At 43.2% G+C, this 16493-nt stretch overlaps 3 protein-coding genes across 3 annotated transcripts; 2 read left to right on the forward strand and 1 right to left on the reverse strand.

Annotated features, from left to right (window-relative positions):
- Positions 1 to 1473: 1473 nt before the first annotated feature.
- On the reverse strand, positions 1474 to 5260 carry PCYB_084600 (hypothetical protein; the record flags this gene model as incomplete). The annotated part of the gene is made up of 4 exons (XM_004222198.1): positions 1474 to 1596; positions 1735 to 1835; positions 2038 to 3741; positions 3975 to 5260. Coding segments are annotated over 2 exons (1320 nt in total), but the record flags the coding sequence as incomplete, so codon positions are not given.
- Positions 5261 to 8571: 3311 nt separating this feature from the next.
- Positions 8572 to 12216, forward strand: PCYB_084610 (hypothetical protein; the record flags this gene model as incomplete). Its single annotated transcript, XM_004222199.1, has 1 exon — positions 8572 to 12216. Exon 1 carries the CDS (start codon positions 8632 to 8634, stop codon positions 12214 to 12216), a length of 3585 nt encoding a protein of 1194 aa, XP_004222247.1. The 5' UTR covers positions 8572 to 8631.
- A 1536-nt stretch (positions 12217 to 13752) lies between these two features.
- PCYB_084620 (N-ethylmaleimide sensitive fusion protein) lies at positions 13753 to 16101 on the forward strand (the record flags this gene model as incomplete). The annotated part of the gene is made up of 2 exons (XM_004222200.1): positions 13753 to 13943; positions 14058 to 16101. The coding sequence occupies 2 exons, from the start codon at positions 13753 to 13755 to the stop codon at positions 16099 to 16101; spliced, it is 2235 nt and encodes a 744-aa protein (XP_004222248.1).
- Positions 16102 to 16493: the final 392 nt, after the last annotated feature.

Below are 16493 nucleotides of genomic sequence, written 5' to 3' on the forward strand. Positions count from 1 at the left end.
CTTAAAGTATGATATTAATAACCCCAGGGTTGTTTAATATCTGTACAAAATTTTCATAACTGCGTTACTCTTACAAAATAATAGTCTTCTGTATAATTTATGTTTTGGGGGCGACACGGGTGCGCAACATCGCACTCGCACATGAGTTGGAGAGACATCCAAATGGAACAAAAATGGGAAAAAGAAACAGAAAAAGAAACAGAAAAGGAAACATAAAAAGAAACATAAAAAGAAACAGAAAAGGAAACATAAAAAGAAACAGAAACAGAAAGATCGTTATGTGATGTCCCTCCGGAGGGACAAAGACTTATTCACAAAGCTGGGTAGAAAAAAAGGAACGCTGCACCACATGCGTGGCCGCTTTACGCATGCGTAATTAAAAACAATGGTGGTTGGTAAAAAGATATTTCCACTTTGTCGTTGCGACGAGTGGCACACAGCGAAGCGTGTGTTTTTAAAAACTAAAAAGCGGGTTTCAAAACACAAAAAAAAGGGGAGAGCGGGGTGGGTGAGTGAGGAAAGTAGACGAAGAAGAGGAGAAAGACGCAGTTGACGAGGAGGGCGACGCGGCAGAGAAATCAAACAAGCGAATTATTTAAAAGGGGTTATTTTCTTGACACGGCTTCTCCACGGACTCAACTGCTGTCGCTGACGTTCATGTACTTTTCGTAGTAAGTAAGGCTGTTGATCTTCCAGTACTGAAAGGAATTGTACTAAATGGAGGGGGGGGGAAAAAAAAAAAAGAGAGACAATGAGACAATATGTTTTGCAAAACGCAGGCAGGAGTGATGTTTTCGTGGAACCCCGCTGCTTCACGCTAGTAAAAACTTCTTTCTCGCGGGGGGAAGCACATAATGAAGCGATAACATAGCAAATGGAAACGTAGGGAATGGCAAGAAAAGAACGCCCCTTGCGCAAAGCCCCAAAATTGGACGGTCAAAAAGGAACGGCACAAAATTCTACCCATCCGAAATGCACACATTTATGCAACAAATTGAAGTGGAAAAAAAAAAAAAAAAAAAAAAAAATTTCATGAGTTTATGGGCGGAAAAAGCCGATGTCCCAAATTAGCCATTCTTGCAAAAACAAAAAAATAAAAGAAAAGAAAAAGAAACTTCTCAGATTTATTTGAAAGGGCAAAAGTTCAAATTTAATTCAGTTCTCGAATTGCGCATCGTGTGACATTATGGCAAATTTGGATGGTGAAAATTGAGTACACTTGTGGGAAGGGGAAAAAAGCTACATGAAAATCACTTGAGCGATGTTTGCACTGTGTATGTGTGCAGAGCGTGTGGGTAAATACTGGGGAGAAAGCATACGCGTGAAACGGTTGGGGCGCCTTGTGCGCATCCGCACTCGGTATGAGTGCATGTTAGCTGGAATGCAGTCCGCACAACACAGAAAAAATCACATCATCACGTTTATGGCGCCTTGGTAATTGACAATTGGGCAAATGGGCAAACGGACATGCATCACAATTTCGTTAAGCTAAATATTTTATCATTTTGTGTTTTTACTTGGTCGTCGTCTTCTCTCTTTTTGTCATTTTTGATGCACGGGAACATGTGCTCGGTTATTTCGCTCATGGTTTCGTAGCTGCAGGAGTGGGGAGGGGGCGTGGCAAAAAGGTGAAGTGATGGCGCGACGATTCTTTGTGCAAAGGGGAAGTGTGGGGTCATTCGGGAGTTCTCCCGCGTGGGGCCCCTCCCATTTGGCGCCTCCGCTGCACATTACGTTTTGGCGTAGGTCGAATTGACGTGGTGAACGATGCCCCGGTTGTCTATGATGAACACTTTCGCCTCCGGGACGCCAACAGATATGTACGCTCGATGGTCCTTCGCAGGGGGAAAAAAAAAAAGGGGGGGAATGTCAAAGTGAGTGGAGTTAACATGGTGGGGGGGAGGATTATCAAACTGGTGCACTCTGCCTAATGGCACGAAAGGGGAAAAGTGTGATAACTGCAACTGAAAAAATGGCATCATACATACGAACATATGTATGTGCTAGACGACCCGTTTTTTGGGGGTCCATTCTTACACTCTCGGTGTTCCCAAAGGCAGCGTAAAAGGGATTGTGATTCAGCGGGAACAGATTTCGTATATCTCTCAACGCAGCTATTTTAAAAATGTACGGCTTTTTGTCGATAACTTCTCTTTTGAAGGAGGGGAAGAGTCTATCTGGGCTTAAAATTAAAGGTCCGTCTGGTAGCTTATTATTGTCATTTCTTTTGAATCTGAATAGGTACTCCCTTGTGGAGTCGGCCTGACCGATAGCCCTAGCAGTAAGGTACAAAATATGGTACCCATTATTATTAATTTTGTTAAATAATTGAGATACCCCATCATGAGACCAGTCCTTGCCAACGATCGGCATTATATGTCCAAGTACATTCGACCTAGTAATAGTTCCATCCACATCTGAGATGACAATTTTGGCATTTTTCTTCCATAGGTATATGGTGCCATTAATACTTTTGGTGCCTTGAAGAGAGGAGGTAACCAAAAAGGTGATGGTATTTGCTCCTTCCTTTAAATTCAACGATTGTAGTTGTTCTGAGGTCGGTCTCAATGATTTTCGATACCTTATTTTTATTTTTTCCTCTCCATGTTTGGTACTTCTCCTGCTGACTTCACTTGGATTATGTAACGAATGTTGTATGCTTCTCTTCGAATCGTGTTCTTTGAGAGCTGCCATTTCGTTTTCCTCATGATTATTTGCATTACTATTACTGATGTGATGGTTATTGTTACTGCTCGTGGTAGTAGTAGCAGCTGCGACGGGTGTTGTCTTGATGGTACTTTTTCTCCCTTCCTTTTTTTTATCTTCAATTTGATTGGATCCTTTTGGATCCTTCCCCGTATTCTTGGTATTGATCGTGTTATCATATTCTACACTAGATACTCCGAACCAGTTTCTCCATCCCTTGTCTTTTATTTCGACCAAAGTTAGAGAAGAGTTGAGTAATTTTTCAACAGCCAAAATGGACAGAGGTTGGTTGAACACGACCCAGGAGGCTAGAAGGGGTAGAGCAACCCTTGAGGGATAGTAAGGGTCCTTTTTATCAAATCGAAAGACAAGAGATGGATGGTACCACAGGTTGGAATTCTTATCTATCTGATCATATGTAACTATATTGGCTTCAAAAATATTTTTGTTGTGAATTTCTATGTTGTAATCATTTTGTTCGTTATCTGCATTTTGGTTGAGTAATAAATGTCCACACAAGCTACACTCAATTCTGTTTTGAATGTCATCGTCAAAGGTGCTCTCCGGTTCGTCCTTCGAGTAGCTTATTTGGTTATCATCATCGTTCGAATTCATCTCTACGTCTACGTTTTCGTCGGAGGAGTGGTGCTCATGGTGTGGCTTGAACCTCCCTCTTGCTTTTGCTCGCTCCTTGTGGTGCTCCTCCGCTTTGGCCCACTTTTCCGCGCTCCATTTGGTTTCTTTGTCTGCTCCTCTGCCTTCTCTGCCTGCTTGTCTGCTTTCTTTTCTGCCAGCTTCTCTACCTGCCTCCGTCTCGGCCCCCGTCCGTGCCTCATTTCCTTCCGCCTTCTCCCTAGCCCGCTCCCTCGCTTTATGCTTCAACTTCTCTATCATCCTTTGCTTCCCCCTTTCGAGTTCCTTCTCGCTGATTCCCTCTCCCAAGGAATGCTCGTCTCCTCTCGGTTCCACATTTTCCTTATTTTCCTGTTTCGATTCTGCGTTATTTGATTCCTCCTCTGATTTCTTTAGCTTCATTTTTGTGGGATCCCTATTCGCGTCACTCCCTCGTTGGCTTCCAAGTTGGCTTCCTCTCTGGCTTCCTCGCTGGCTTCCTAGCTGACTTCCTCGCTGGCTTCCTCGTTGGCTTCCTAGTTGGCTTCCTCGTTGGCTTCCCCTTTCGCTGTGTCTCTTCGCATCCGAGACGTTCCCCCTGCTGGGGAGTCCCTCCCCCTCGCTTGGCCTCCTCTTCTCGACATGCCCCGAGTTACCCCAGTTTTTGCCATTGGCATTGTTCGCACTGCTATTATTGTTGCCACTGCTACTGTTGTTGCCTCCGCCCTGGTGGAGGGGGTTGGGCGCCTTGACAGCCGTTTTCGCAGAGTGGCTGCCCCTGCAGGACTTCTTGGGATCCTGCCTGGAGTCATCCGCATCATTATTGTTGCTGAGTTTTCTGGGGACCTCCTTCTTCATATGGTCTAAGTGACTATCTCTATATCTTTTTATATGCTTCGTTTTGCTGCCACGAGGGAAGCTTTTTGTTTCTCTCTCTTTGTTGAGGGCCTTTCTAACATTCGATTCGCTCAAGTTTCTTCTGCGTACACAAGTGAGGTGTTCCCTCGATGAGGAGTGATCATGAACTGATTCACTTTTATTATAAAATTTTTTTCGTTTCTCCTTTTTTTCATTTTTATTGTTGGACGATATGGCTGTACAGTTATCTGAGGCGTAATCCTGATTTTTCAAATGGGGTAGTCTTCCCCATGACCAGGACCATTCCGAATTGGCATTAGGATCATCGTCATCCGTTTTTCGTTTATTGGCATGGTGATCGTAGTCTTCACCTAGTACGTTGCGGTGCATGTGGGGGCTTTTGTTTTTTTTCTTCTTCAGATTGTCTTTTTGGACGGAGGCACGGTGGTGGTGGTTGTTGTGATCGAGTCCATCCCGCCCCAAGTGACGATCGTGCCTATCGTGCCTGTCGTGCCGGTCGTGCTGATCGCGCGTGATGAGGTCCCCTCCCTTCGCCTGGTTATTGCTCTGCTTCCTCCCCTTCCCTTGATCCATTTTGTAGTTCCTATCCACCGACTTGCGTCTATCAATGGCAATGTTGCGAAGGAAGGATTTATCCGAATCGTCATCACTCTTGAAATTGTTCAGAGAATCGTTAATGCTGCAGCTGTCGATGTGTTGATCTAAATATAAATCATTATACTCATGGCGAGGGGATGACAGAGGGGAGGTTTCTAACTCTTCCTCGACATCATCGTATGTCTTTTCAACAAAGTAAGCTTCCCCTGCGCTTCCTAACTTCATATGTAAATTTGTGCTCTTTCCATTTACTAAAATGCTCACTATTTTTTCTTTTGACCTTAACAATTTTGTCTTTCCAAATCTCACATGGAAGGGGGTCGACTTGTATGTGACGCTTATTTTGTTTTCTCCTTTGAGCTTGTTCTCAATCTCGGACTCTATGCAGATTATATCGATGCACCCACTGAGGGTGGCTTGGTTAAAGTCCAGCGCGTTGGACACGCTGCTAACTATTTTTCCCCACCTGCGACGGGGGTTGAAAAGTGGAGGGGTTGCCATGAGGAAGAGTTAGCCGTGAGGGGTGTGGTTAAAAGGGTTAGTTCGTGGTGCAGGTAAACGGATCAGTTCGTGGTGTGGGTAAACGGATCAGTTCGTGGTGCAGGTAAACGGATCAGTTCGTGGTGTGGGTAAACGGATCAGTTCGTGGTGCGGGTAAACGGATCAGTTCGTGGTGTGCACGCATGGGGGGGATGTGTCACCCCAAATGGTCGTATGCACATTTTTTAACATTCTTTTTATCTATATCACTTCTAATCTTTTTTTTTTTTTCTTGCGAATGGGACGGGGGGGGCTCTTACTGGGCGTGCCATTTTACGTACCCCCAAAGCCCACTTTGCATTCGTTCGACCATTTACACGGTCGTCATTTTCTTACATGGTTTTCTCTAGCGCGGGTTACACATAACAGGCGATCGGGGCGGAGTGGTGAGGGAGGGAATGCACAGGCTTACGCGTGGGGGAAGCACAACTGGAGCTAAGCACATAGGTGAATTGGCACATATAAAAATATACATATATGTCCGCCTTGGCACCTATAGGGCTGCGTACATATATATATACATTTACACACGGTTGCGTTAGTACATGCGTGTCGCCCGTCACTTGATTTGTGGCTTCTCCCTTTTGCTATAATTTTTCGTCCTTGCTGGGAGCGGATCAGGGGGCTGCCATTGTTCGGCAGGGGTGTTCGCCGGTAGGGTGGGGTGGCACGTGTGAAAGCCGCGAAAGGAAGGGGCCTCGCGAATGGGGCAAGGGAAAATGGAAGACGAGCAGGCAAAAAGAACAGGCCAAGCTACCCGTGACGGGGAAACGCGAAAGGTATACACGTGATAGCAGAAGGGGAAATAATATGTGACTGTAAAAAAAGGGTTACATGAAATATGGGAACGAAAAGGGAAAAAACATTACGACGTTAAGAAGTTGTGAAGTTGAGAATTTACGAAGTCAGGAAGTTACGAAATTACGAAGTCAGGAAGTTACGAAATTACGAAGTTAGGAAGTTACGAAATTACGAAGGTAAATGTATACATATCTTAAAAGAGCAAAAAAAGAGATTTAATCAAACGCGTGTGAAATTGAAAAAAAAAAAAAAAAATAATAGTGTGTAAAAAATTGCGTAATAATGCAATACAAAAAAGATGGGGGTGGGGAGTAAGGGCAGTTTATAACGCAGGTGAGAGAAAAACGTTTGGTAAATTATTCGATCAGATTTGCCTAGAAATTTCAGAAATGGGAAAATAAAAGACTATACACTTTTGAACGTTCGTGAAGCTGAGGATCGAGGAGCGCGCGCAGGGAGCGTAAAAAAAAAGCAAATGGAGATGCCAAAAATAAGCGCAAAGCGGGGCGAAGGGGCACAAAAGGTTCGCAAATGGTACGAGCAGGTATGACAGGTGCACAAAGTGATCGGAAAATGGGCGCAAAAATGCCCAAAAAAAAAAAAAAAAAAAAAATTAAAAAGTCTACAAAAAATGGTGGGACACTCTTAAAAAGCGGGCATGAGAAAGGTACATAGAATTTACTGGTTTTCTCATCCTGTGGTGTGTGCGTGAAAAAAAGAAAAAAATAAATTGCCCACATCAGCACATGTGCATGATGGTTTCAAAATGTAGCCTACGCGTGCTTAAAAATTTTCGCACGTACATATGTGTTAAGGTTTAGCGCTTTGGTTTTTCCCCTTCCTTGTGCCTTTGTGTGGATGCTGGTTTTCTCCGCCGCTTAAGTGTACACAGTTGTGGCATATCTGAATGGCTGCACTCCTACAGTGCCGCACAGCTGCAGTTTCCTACTCTCTCCAAATTGTTTTTCCTCTTGGGGGGGGTCCCTCTTCCGCCTCGTCAAGCGGTACTCAGTGGGATTCATCCACTCCAAGGTAGTCCACTTAGCTGCGCATCCCCCATGGGGTTCCCCCCAAGCCGTAGTCTTTAAAAATTAAAGAGACGCGGGGCACAAAGTGGGAGGTGCAGTAAAAAAAGTGGAAAGAGGAAAACGCAGATGGAGCGGTGTGGATTGGAGGGTGTCGGCAAAAATGGCGACCAAATTGGCGACCAAAATGGAGACCAAAATGGCGTGCTTCCCCTTCCCGCCGCTCACATTTTTCCACTCCAAATTTAAATTGTAAAGCGCTGCCACGTTTGAGAGATAACAAGAAAAAAAAAAAAAAAATATATATATATTACCACATATACGCAGTTCTAAACAGTTAACACGTTTTACCTTCATCCTTTTGCACAACAACACATTGCTCACAAATTGGGAAAATCCCTTGATGACCAATTTTTATTAACTCTTCTGTTTGAGGGTTGGCTTATTACCCCCCAGGTATAGCCAGAAAAATTATCATTTTTCCATTCCTTCCCTCTGCATAATATGCAGAAGATACCATTAAGTCGTTTTTTTCTCCACCCGACCACGACATACGCTTTATGACGGCAGTAGGACATACGCCTTGGTCGTATACCCGCTATCGCAACGTCAGTAAAAACGGGATGTGTCATTAACCGCATGTAGAAAAAGAGAGACTCTTCTTCTTCTTTCTTTGTTTTTTTATTGGATAACGTTGCAACAGTAAAACAGTAGGTTTTCAATAATTGTTTTGTAAAGTGTTTGAGAAAAATTTGTAATTTTTTTTTTTTGCCTCCCCCCCCCTTTTCCTGATATATTCCCGTTGTATATTTTAAAATTTGCCATTTTGCGGTGAGCTAAAGGGGAGTTTAAGTTTACAGCTTGGGCGAAGTGTAGGCCCCCAAAATGTAAACAAAAGGGGGGCGGCACACACACCAGCGAATCGATGTATTTGTGTAGATGGATATACATGCCTTATCGCATAACTCGTGCCAGCTAGGGAAAAAATTGTGAGTTCACCCCTTGGGCACATCGTACTATGAGGAAGAGACCCCCATGTGCGTCCCTCGAAAAGGAGTCTACAAGGGAGAAGCAACGGACATGCGAAATTTGCAAAACGTCACACAAAGGGGAAAAACTTAACACCGATTCGAACGAAGGAAAGCTTCCATCCCATACGGAGGGAGGGTTATAAAGAAACGCACACTTTTGTGTGCATACGTATGGACATACGTATTATATGTATGTACAGGAAGGGACGCGGAGAAGAGACATGCCGATTGTTCCTCTTTGGAAAGCAAAATAGGTGGCCTTTCGCGAGTCGGTTGCGGAACGAGAGGGAAAACGAAATCGTTGGGAGTTATTTCGTCTTTTCTCAAAGTGGGGAGTGCAACAGGGCAGGGCATCATTCATGCGCATAAGCCACCTGCAGGGCGCAGAAAATAAGAAAAAGGGCGCAAAGCGCAACTGCTCCCAACCAAGCGAAGCCAAAATGTGCGGCTCCGAGGAGTACCTGAAGTGCCGTCTGCACTTTGAGTACAACCTAATCGAGTCACACGACACGGTAAAAAAGGTCAGGGAGGGTCACGAGTGCACATTCGTACACACGAAAGGGGGCGATGAAGAAACTCGCAAAAAGAAGATATACCTGTTGGGGTTAAATTATGACGAATGGATTTTCCTGCGCGGGAATTTCCGCTTTCGCCTTTTAAAAGGGATGGCGAAATTTAACGGGCAGGTATTAAAGCCATCGGAGAGATACACAAATGTGCGAATACCTGACTTTTACCCCTTGTTCAAATTTGTGGTCTTGAATGGAAGTAACGTTAAATATGAGAACAACAGATTTGTCTTTTTTGCAAAGGATTCCAAAGGTCCCAGTTGTTGCGGTTGCTGCGGTTGTTGCAGTTGTTGTAGTCTTTGCGGGGGGGAGGAGAAGGGGGAAGAAAAGCCCACTAACCAAGGCGATGCACCACAAAGGGGAGAAGAAGTGAAGGTAATCGATACGGACATAACGCAAAGCAGAAGCGATTTAACTGATTCGAAACAAAATAGGGAACCCGATGGGGACTCCAATACGTGTGCTCACAAATGTAAAAAAAATTGGTACCTGAACGAGTGTGGCAATAAGATATTACAAAATTATCTGTATGGATTGAATATTTTAAAAAGGGACAATGGTAAGCGAAAAGAATTCTACGAATACGTGATGAACGCGGACAGACATGATATTAGCACTCTAGCGAGTGTGCACATGATGGATATCATAAGGAGAAAAAATTGGGGGGAAAAGTACCCTGTCATTATTGCCTTTGAGAAAAAGAAAGATTTTCTTTACCATTTCGCGAATAAAAACTGTGGGAAGCAGCTTAACTTGTCTAACTTGGAGCAGAATAATAGCCCGTATATTGACACCTACCAGGTGTCGTACGTTTTGAGGGAGTTCCTGCGCTACATACGGATCGGGAAGAAGTACCTGGTGCGGGACATGCTGGCGAGGGCAGGTGGTGAGGGGAGCGGCCATGATCGCATCGAGACCAACCGGGATGGCAGGGGGGACGACTCCCGCGATGACAAGAGGGGAGACCACCTCAGCTTCCCCCACGAAGGCGAAGATAAGGTGGTGGAAAACGAAGTGTGCGAACCGCAGGAGGAGGGCGCGAGGGACGAAGCCGCCAACGGAGGTGAACACGGAAGAACGGGAATGCCCGAATTGGCCAGATTGCCCGAATTGGCCAGATTGCCCGAATTGGCCAGATTGCCCGAATCGGCCAAATTGCCCCAATTGCCCGAATTAACCAAATTGCCCAAATTCGAATGCTGGGAGTTTTACAAAAGGAACAAAATAAACAGCAAAATTCACCAGTTTGATTACCCATACTACAAAAGAGAGAGAGACACGAGCAACATATTTAGCATCATGATCATGGGAGACAAGGGAAAGGGAAAGAGTCTCTTGATCATGAACTTGGCAAATAATTTATTAAATTTTCACGAAGAAGTATATCTGGTAGACATTGATGTGGGACAGCCGATCATAGGAATCAGTGGTTTTCTATCCATATATAAAATAAAGCATCCATTAAATAATTATAATTTTTTTGAGAAAAAAGCCAAGTGTGTAAAAAAAATATTTTTTGGAGGATGCTCCATCGAGGAAAATGTCTATTATTTTATTGAGTGCCTGGAATACTTGTACTTTTACTTATTCCATATTTACTTTGAGAAAAAAAAGAACAATAGAAGAGTAGCCAATAAAATGAACGAGTGCTGCTATCCTGTCGTGATTAACACCTTCGGATGGATCAAAAATATTGGGTTGCTCCTTCTGAACTTAAATATTTATCTAAGTAATTGTAATTTTATCGTCCAAATTGATTCACTAAAATGTGAAGAAAATGTAAAGAGCAAATTGAGTAGAGAAGAATTTGTGTCTTACTTGTTTAATGATTTTTTGCTGATCAAGCTAGCCAGACGAAACGATATCTATGCCATCTTAAATTTGAATAATGAAAATGTGTCCTTAATTTCGGAGCCCTATTCCCTCTTTAACGTTATCAGTCAGTATAGTCACCTGAAGGAAGACAATTTTTTATTTCACAAATTTGACATGTCTTTCGAAAAGGAGAATATTATTCATAATGAGTTCTGCCGCAATAGGTCAGGCAATAATTTTAAAGAAAGAGAATGCGAAGCGCAAGTGAGGGATGTTAACAAGGTGGATGTGAATATCGGTCTAGGGGGAAGAAGTGACTTGAAGGGGGATGGCTATCCAAGGTATAGTAACAAAGAGGTGGAAGATAAAGAGAAACAGAAAAGGATAGAAAATCAAAGTGGTATGAAGAACCACGAGATGAAGTTCGAAAGTGAGGAAAAGTACGACTATTTAAAAAAAATGAAGTTTTTTTTTGGCTGGAATTGTGTGAGGGTAATTAATTTTGTAAGCTATAAAAATATTCTATCACATGCCAACATCCATGAGATACTACACAGATCGGAAGACTGTTCCATCCAAGCGAAAAGATTAAGGTGGTTTCGGATTTTTTGTTACTTTTTTTACAAGTTTAAGAAGATAATTTTTTATTCCTACAGCCCCTCGTTTGGCAGCACCTTGAGGGATCGCTATCGCCATTTGGGTGGTTTCTCCGATGGACATTCGCATCGTAACTCGTATCGCAACTCGTATCACAGCTTGAGTACGGGCGAAATGAAGGAGCAACCAACGTTACACCAGCAAGGGGACCCCCGCGGAGATAAAGCAGCCATCGTGGATGAGGGCCTCCAAACTGGAAAGGAACTACCTACAAATGATAAACCATTGGAGGAAGTATGTCATGACAAAATTAAGCACACCGTGAGTGAATGCGAAGGAGAACAGACCAAAGAGACGACGAAGGAATGTTCGACCCAGATTTATAAAACCCTTCAAAGCAACGGACCACTGTTCAACTGTGCCATTTTTAATTTGAAGAATGTTAAGCTGAGCAGCTTAGTTTTTAATAGGTACTACTTTAACTTGCTTCCCCATGGGTACTTCAACGCCAGCAGGTTCTTCTTTAACAATGTCGTATGCCTTTGTACGGATGTGAATGTGACGAGCAGTGCATTCCGAAATAAACGTAAGAGGGGGGGAAATCATGAGGAGTTAGTAGGGCACTACCAAATGGAGGACAGACGTGAAGACAATCCGGGAGCCAACAGGGTGGATTATTACATCGATCGGTTATACATAAATGCAGATTTTAAAAATCAAAATCCTTTCATTAGGGAGGAGTACCTGAGGGAGAACAATATCCAGTTAGTTCCCCTGAGCGAAAATTTCACATGTCTGTTAACAGCATATGTGAAACTAATTGATAATATGAGACTCATCATTTATCTACCCTTCTGGTTTCGGCAGTTCGATTTGCTTTCTAGTGTTAATACCTTTGTTGCTGGAATGCAGATTGCCCCCAGGTACATGGAAGACATGATTAATGAGTATTTATTTTATTATGATGTAGTTACCGAGAAGGGGGTTGAGATGATGGACGACCCCCAAATGGGGAGACCCACCGAGGGGGGCCCAGCTTGTTGAGCTGTGCTATGGTTTGGAGCGTAGTTTGGTAGGACACCCCTTAGCATGACTCCTCCCCTCCTCTCCGTTTTGGTGTGCATAAATTGGCAAACATGCAAACTTGCACGTTTGGAAGGAAAACGAGGGGAAAAAAAAAAAAAAAAACTTTTGCAGAGGTCCAAATGAATATGACTGTCCCAGTGTTGGTGAGGCGATGGTGACAAACACACTGTGCTGTAACAAAATTAACCGTTGTGTGTGTCCCAGTCATTTTACCCTTTTGCATATGCACAAAGTTTTGCCAAATTTTGTTTCCCATCTTTGTGATGTTTCGTCGTGCGTATATCTTTTTTTTTTTTTCGTCCATTTTCGGGGGAAAAAAAATAAAGGCTGTTTGCAGGATGGAAAATTTCAGCCGCGCTCAATGTATATGCCTTCAGGGGAGCCCCTTTTTTTGCCGGCCATTTTGACCGGACAGATTTGCGCACAATGCGGTGCGCATCGCGTTTGTTTCGTACACAGTTTATGAAGCGAACTTGCGACTTGTCAATGTTGTTTGCATTAACTTGGCCCAGTCAAATGGGCACACGATTGTAAAAAGAAGGAAAAAAAAAAAAAAAAAAAAAAACTCGCACACGTCGCCTTTGTGCAGTTCACGGCGCGAAGAAAAAGGTATTTATTCCACGCTGCCAAGCACACTTGCCAATAACCCGCGACGGTATACTTTTCCGTCAACAAAGTAGATATAGCGGTGTCTGTTTGCTAACTCGAAATTGCTCTTCGCACGGGAGGGGGGAATAATCGCCGTTATAAAAACAAGGCGGCTTCGGATGGGATCCACCCGGACGAAGAAGCACATTTCAACTGAGAAGGGAAGCGACGTAGTGGAAATTGACGAAGTGAAGATAATTCACCCGTTTTAGAAGGTCAATCTGGTGAGAATGAAACGCTGGAAGAGGTTACAAAGGAACAAAAAAATTTACTGCTATACTTTGTTGGTGCAGATTGCTACTATGTATAGCTGCACGGATTGTAACTGAGTTGAGCCACTCCCTAAGAATTTGGCCTACAAAATTAGGCGCGCTCTCTACCCCCAAAGGTACGTACATTAATAAGCACCTGCAAAGTTGCACCTTTGGAGACAGTTCATGCCTGTTTCGTTGCGGCATCTCTCCGATTGGAGGTTAACTATTTTTTTTTTTTTAATCCTGTTCGGTTGTTTAGCAGAGGAAGGCATATGAGCAGGGGCAGGCTACACTGTCGAGGCGAGCTGAAGAGATTCCCCAAAAAGGTAGGAGAATCCCAATTGTACTTGCTCTCGTGGGAAGATATCCATTAGGTAGTGTATTTACATGTATATCTACGCAGAGAAAGGAGGACGATTGAGGTAACCGCTCTGGGTTTTCTAAACCTGTGAACCCTTTGGCGACTGTTCTCAGCTGAGAAAAAGGGGAAACAGCAGAACCGATATCCCACAGCACAGCTGAAGGGAAAAAAAGGGGCCACAACGCACACAGAAGTACCAAATAAAGCATAGTTATACATAGTCACACGAACATGACGACTGCGAATCTGTACTGCTGCAAACTGCAATCGCAGGAACTGGCACTGACCAACTATGGCTTCATCAACTCGAGTTTGTACAGCAGCTTGAAAAGGAATTCCAAGAGCAGCGAATTGTACGCAGAAGTAGCGAACACAGTTTTGATACTAAAGGGGGATGGGAATATCGGGAAGGACGAAATAGCGTTGAATACGTGCCAAAGGGAATTCTCAAGGATTCAACTAAAAGAAGCTGTGCAGTTGAATATCCTCGATAGGGAAAGCAAAAGAGACCTCATCCATTTCATCCCTATTGATAGCATCGATGTGGAGCTTACCCTATTTGTGAAGCCCGATCGATTGATCGAAATGGAGGACGATGTTTTGGAAGGAGTTTTTAAAAAGCACTTCATCAATCATGTATTGACGAAAGGGCAAATACTAGCCCTAAAATGTAATGACATTTTGATAAAGTGCGTTATAAAAGATTTGAAGGCGGCACAATTTGACGAAATGAAGAGACTAAACAAGGGCAACCCGAACAGCCTGGGCACCCCGAGCAGTGCAAATTCCTTCTTCAAGTTAGGGAATAGCACCCCGATGAGTAGTACCAGTATGTATAGACAAACAGGGGCACAGGAGAGAGGCATTCTGTTCGAAAACACCGAATGTGTATTCACCAGCATGAGTGATGGGAAGTTATTTATTGAATCTAGGAAGGTGTTAAAAAAAAATATTATAAAGAGCAACTTCAATTTTGAGGAGCTAGGGATAGGAGCACTTGACGAAGAATTTAAGACCATTTTTAGACGAACCTTTGCTAGCAGAATTTACCCCAACTATATAATTAAGCAGCTGGGGATCAAACATGTGAAGGGACTCATTCTGTATGGGCCCCCGGGGACTGGAAAAACTTTAATAGCTAGGCAGATAGGAAAAACACTAAATGCAAGAGAACCAAAAATTATTAATGGTCCAGAAATATTAAATAAATATGTAGGACAATCAGAAGAAAATATTAGGAACTTATTTAAAGACGCAGAGTTGGAATATAAGCAGAGTGGAGAAAATTCACAGCTACACATTATCATTTTAGACGAAATTGATGCTATTTGTCGTCAGAGAGGTAGTGCTGCTTCAAGTGGGACTGGTGTAAATGACAGCATTGTGAATCAGCTACTCTCCAAAATAGACGGTGTTAACAGCTTGAATAATATACTGCTAATCGGGATGACCAATCGAATTGACTTAATCGATGATGCTCTGTTGAGACCCGGCAGATTCGAACTCCACATAGAAATTTCTCTCCCTAATAAGGAGGGAAGGATCCAAATTTTAAACATTCACACGAAGAGCATGAGAAAGAGTAATAAGCTAAGTGCAGATGTAAACATCGTGGAGTTGGCCGAAAAGACCCCAAACTTTTCTGGTGCAGAAATTGAAGGGCTAGTGAGAAATACTGTATCGTATGCTTTCGAGAGGCATATAAATTTTAATGACTTAACCAAGCCGATCAACGCGGATGACATAATGATAACGAAAAATGATTTTTATAAGGCATTGAAAGAGACCAAGCCAGCCTTTGGGGCGGAAGAAGACGTCATTGAGGGGTTGCTGTCCAATGGGATTATCAATTATGGGGAGCAGTACGAAAATATTGAGAACACATGCAAGCTGCTAATTAAACAGATTGTAGAGAATTCAAATACAAATTTGTTGAGTGTCCTCCTGTATGGAGAAAACGGGACAGGGAAAACTACCATTGCAGCGTATCTTGCTAAGAGCGCTAATTTTCATTTCACAAAATTTATCACCCCGGAAAACCTAATTGGGTACTCCGAAATTAACAGGATAAATTACATAAATAAGATTTTCGAAGATGCGTATAAAACTCCCCTTTCGTTAGTCATTTTGGATAACATAGAGAGGCTTATCGATTACACACGAATTGGGCCTCGATTTAGCAACCCCGTCCTCCAAGCAATCATGGTTTTAATAAAAAAGAAACCCAAAAAGGAAAACCAGAAAATTTTAATCATATGCACCACGTCGGAGTATCAATTTATGAAAGATGTCGGGTTGATTAAAAATTTTTTTGTGAATATAGAAGTGCCCTTGTTACATTGTTCCACCTCAATTAGGAACGTTTTGCAGAACCGGAATGAGAGTTGTGGCGATTTCCCTGAACGAGAGATAGAGCAAGTGCTCGCGGCAAACGTGATCAAAAGCATCGCCATTAAGAACTTGCTGATGGTCATTGACATGGCGTCCGAGGCGTCCGTCGATGGGAGCATCACAAGCGAGGTCTTCCTGAAAACGTTTAACGACTGCGGGATTGGTTTCGACGAGGAGGCGTACTATTGAGCGCGGTGTGTGGAGTGCAGGCAGATATGTGGCTGAGTACCAATTCGGTGCCTTGCGTTTCCTCCCTCTGTTGCACTATAACTTATGTAGAGTTTTTTTTTTTTATTCCCCTTCAATTTGACTGCCCTGTTTCCCCATTAGGGTGATTTCTCCCTACCAATTTTGTGCGTGCATATGGGGGAATCATCTACACTTCGCGCGTATTTGTTAGTCTTTTTTTTTTTTTTTTCTCATAAAAACTGGACACATTTTAATTAACAAAAAGGGGTCAGTATCACGGGAGGTGAACTGTTAAGGCGCCCCACTCTGCAGGGAAGGATTACAAACTGGTGGTTATTTCTCCATTATGCCCGTGCAGTTATTGATGGGGCAGGTAAAATGCTGGTGTCATT

This window comes from Plasmodium cynomolgi, chromosome 8 (genome assembly GCF_000321355.1).
Source record: "Plasmodium cynomolgi strain B DNA, chromosome 8, whole genome shotgun sequence".
Classification (NCBI taxonomy): Eukaryota; Apicomplexa; class Aconoidasida; order Haemosporida; family Plasmodiidae; genus Plasmodium; species Plasmodium cynomolgi.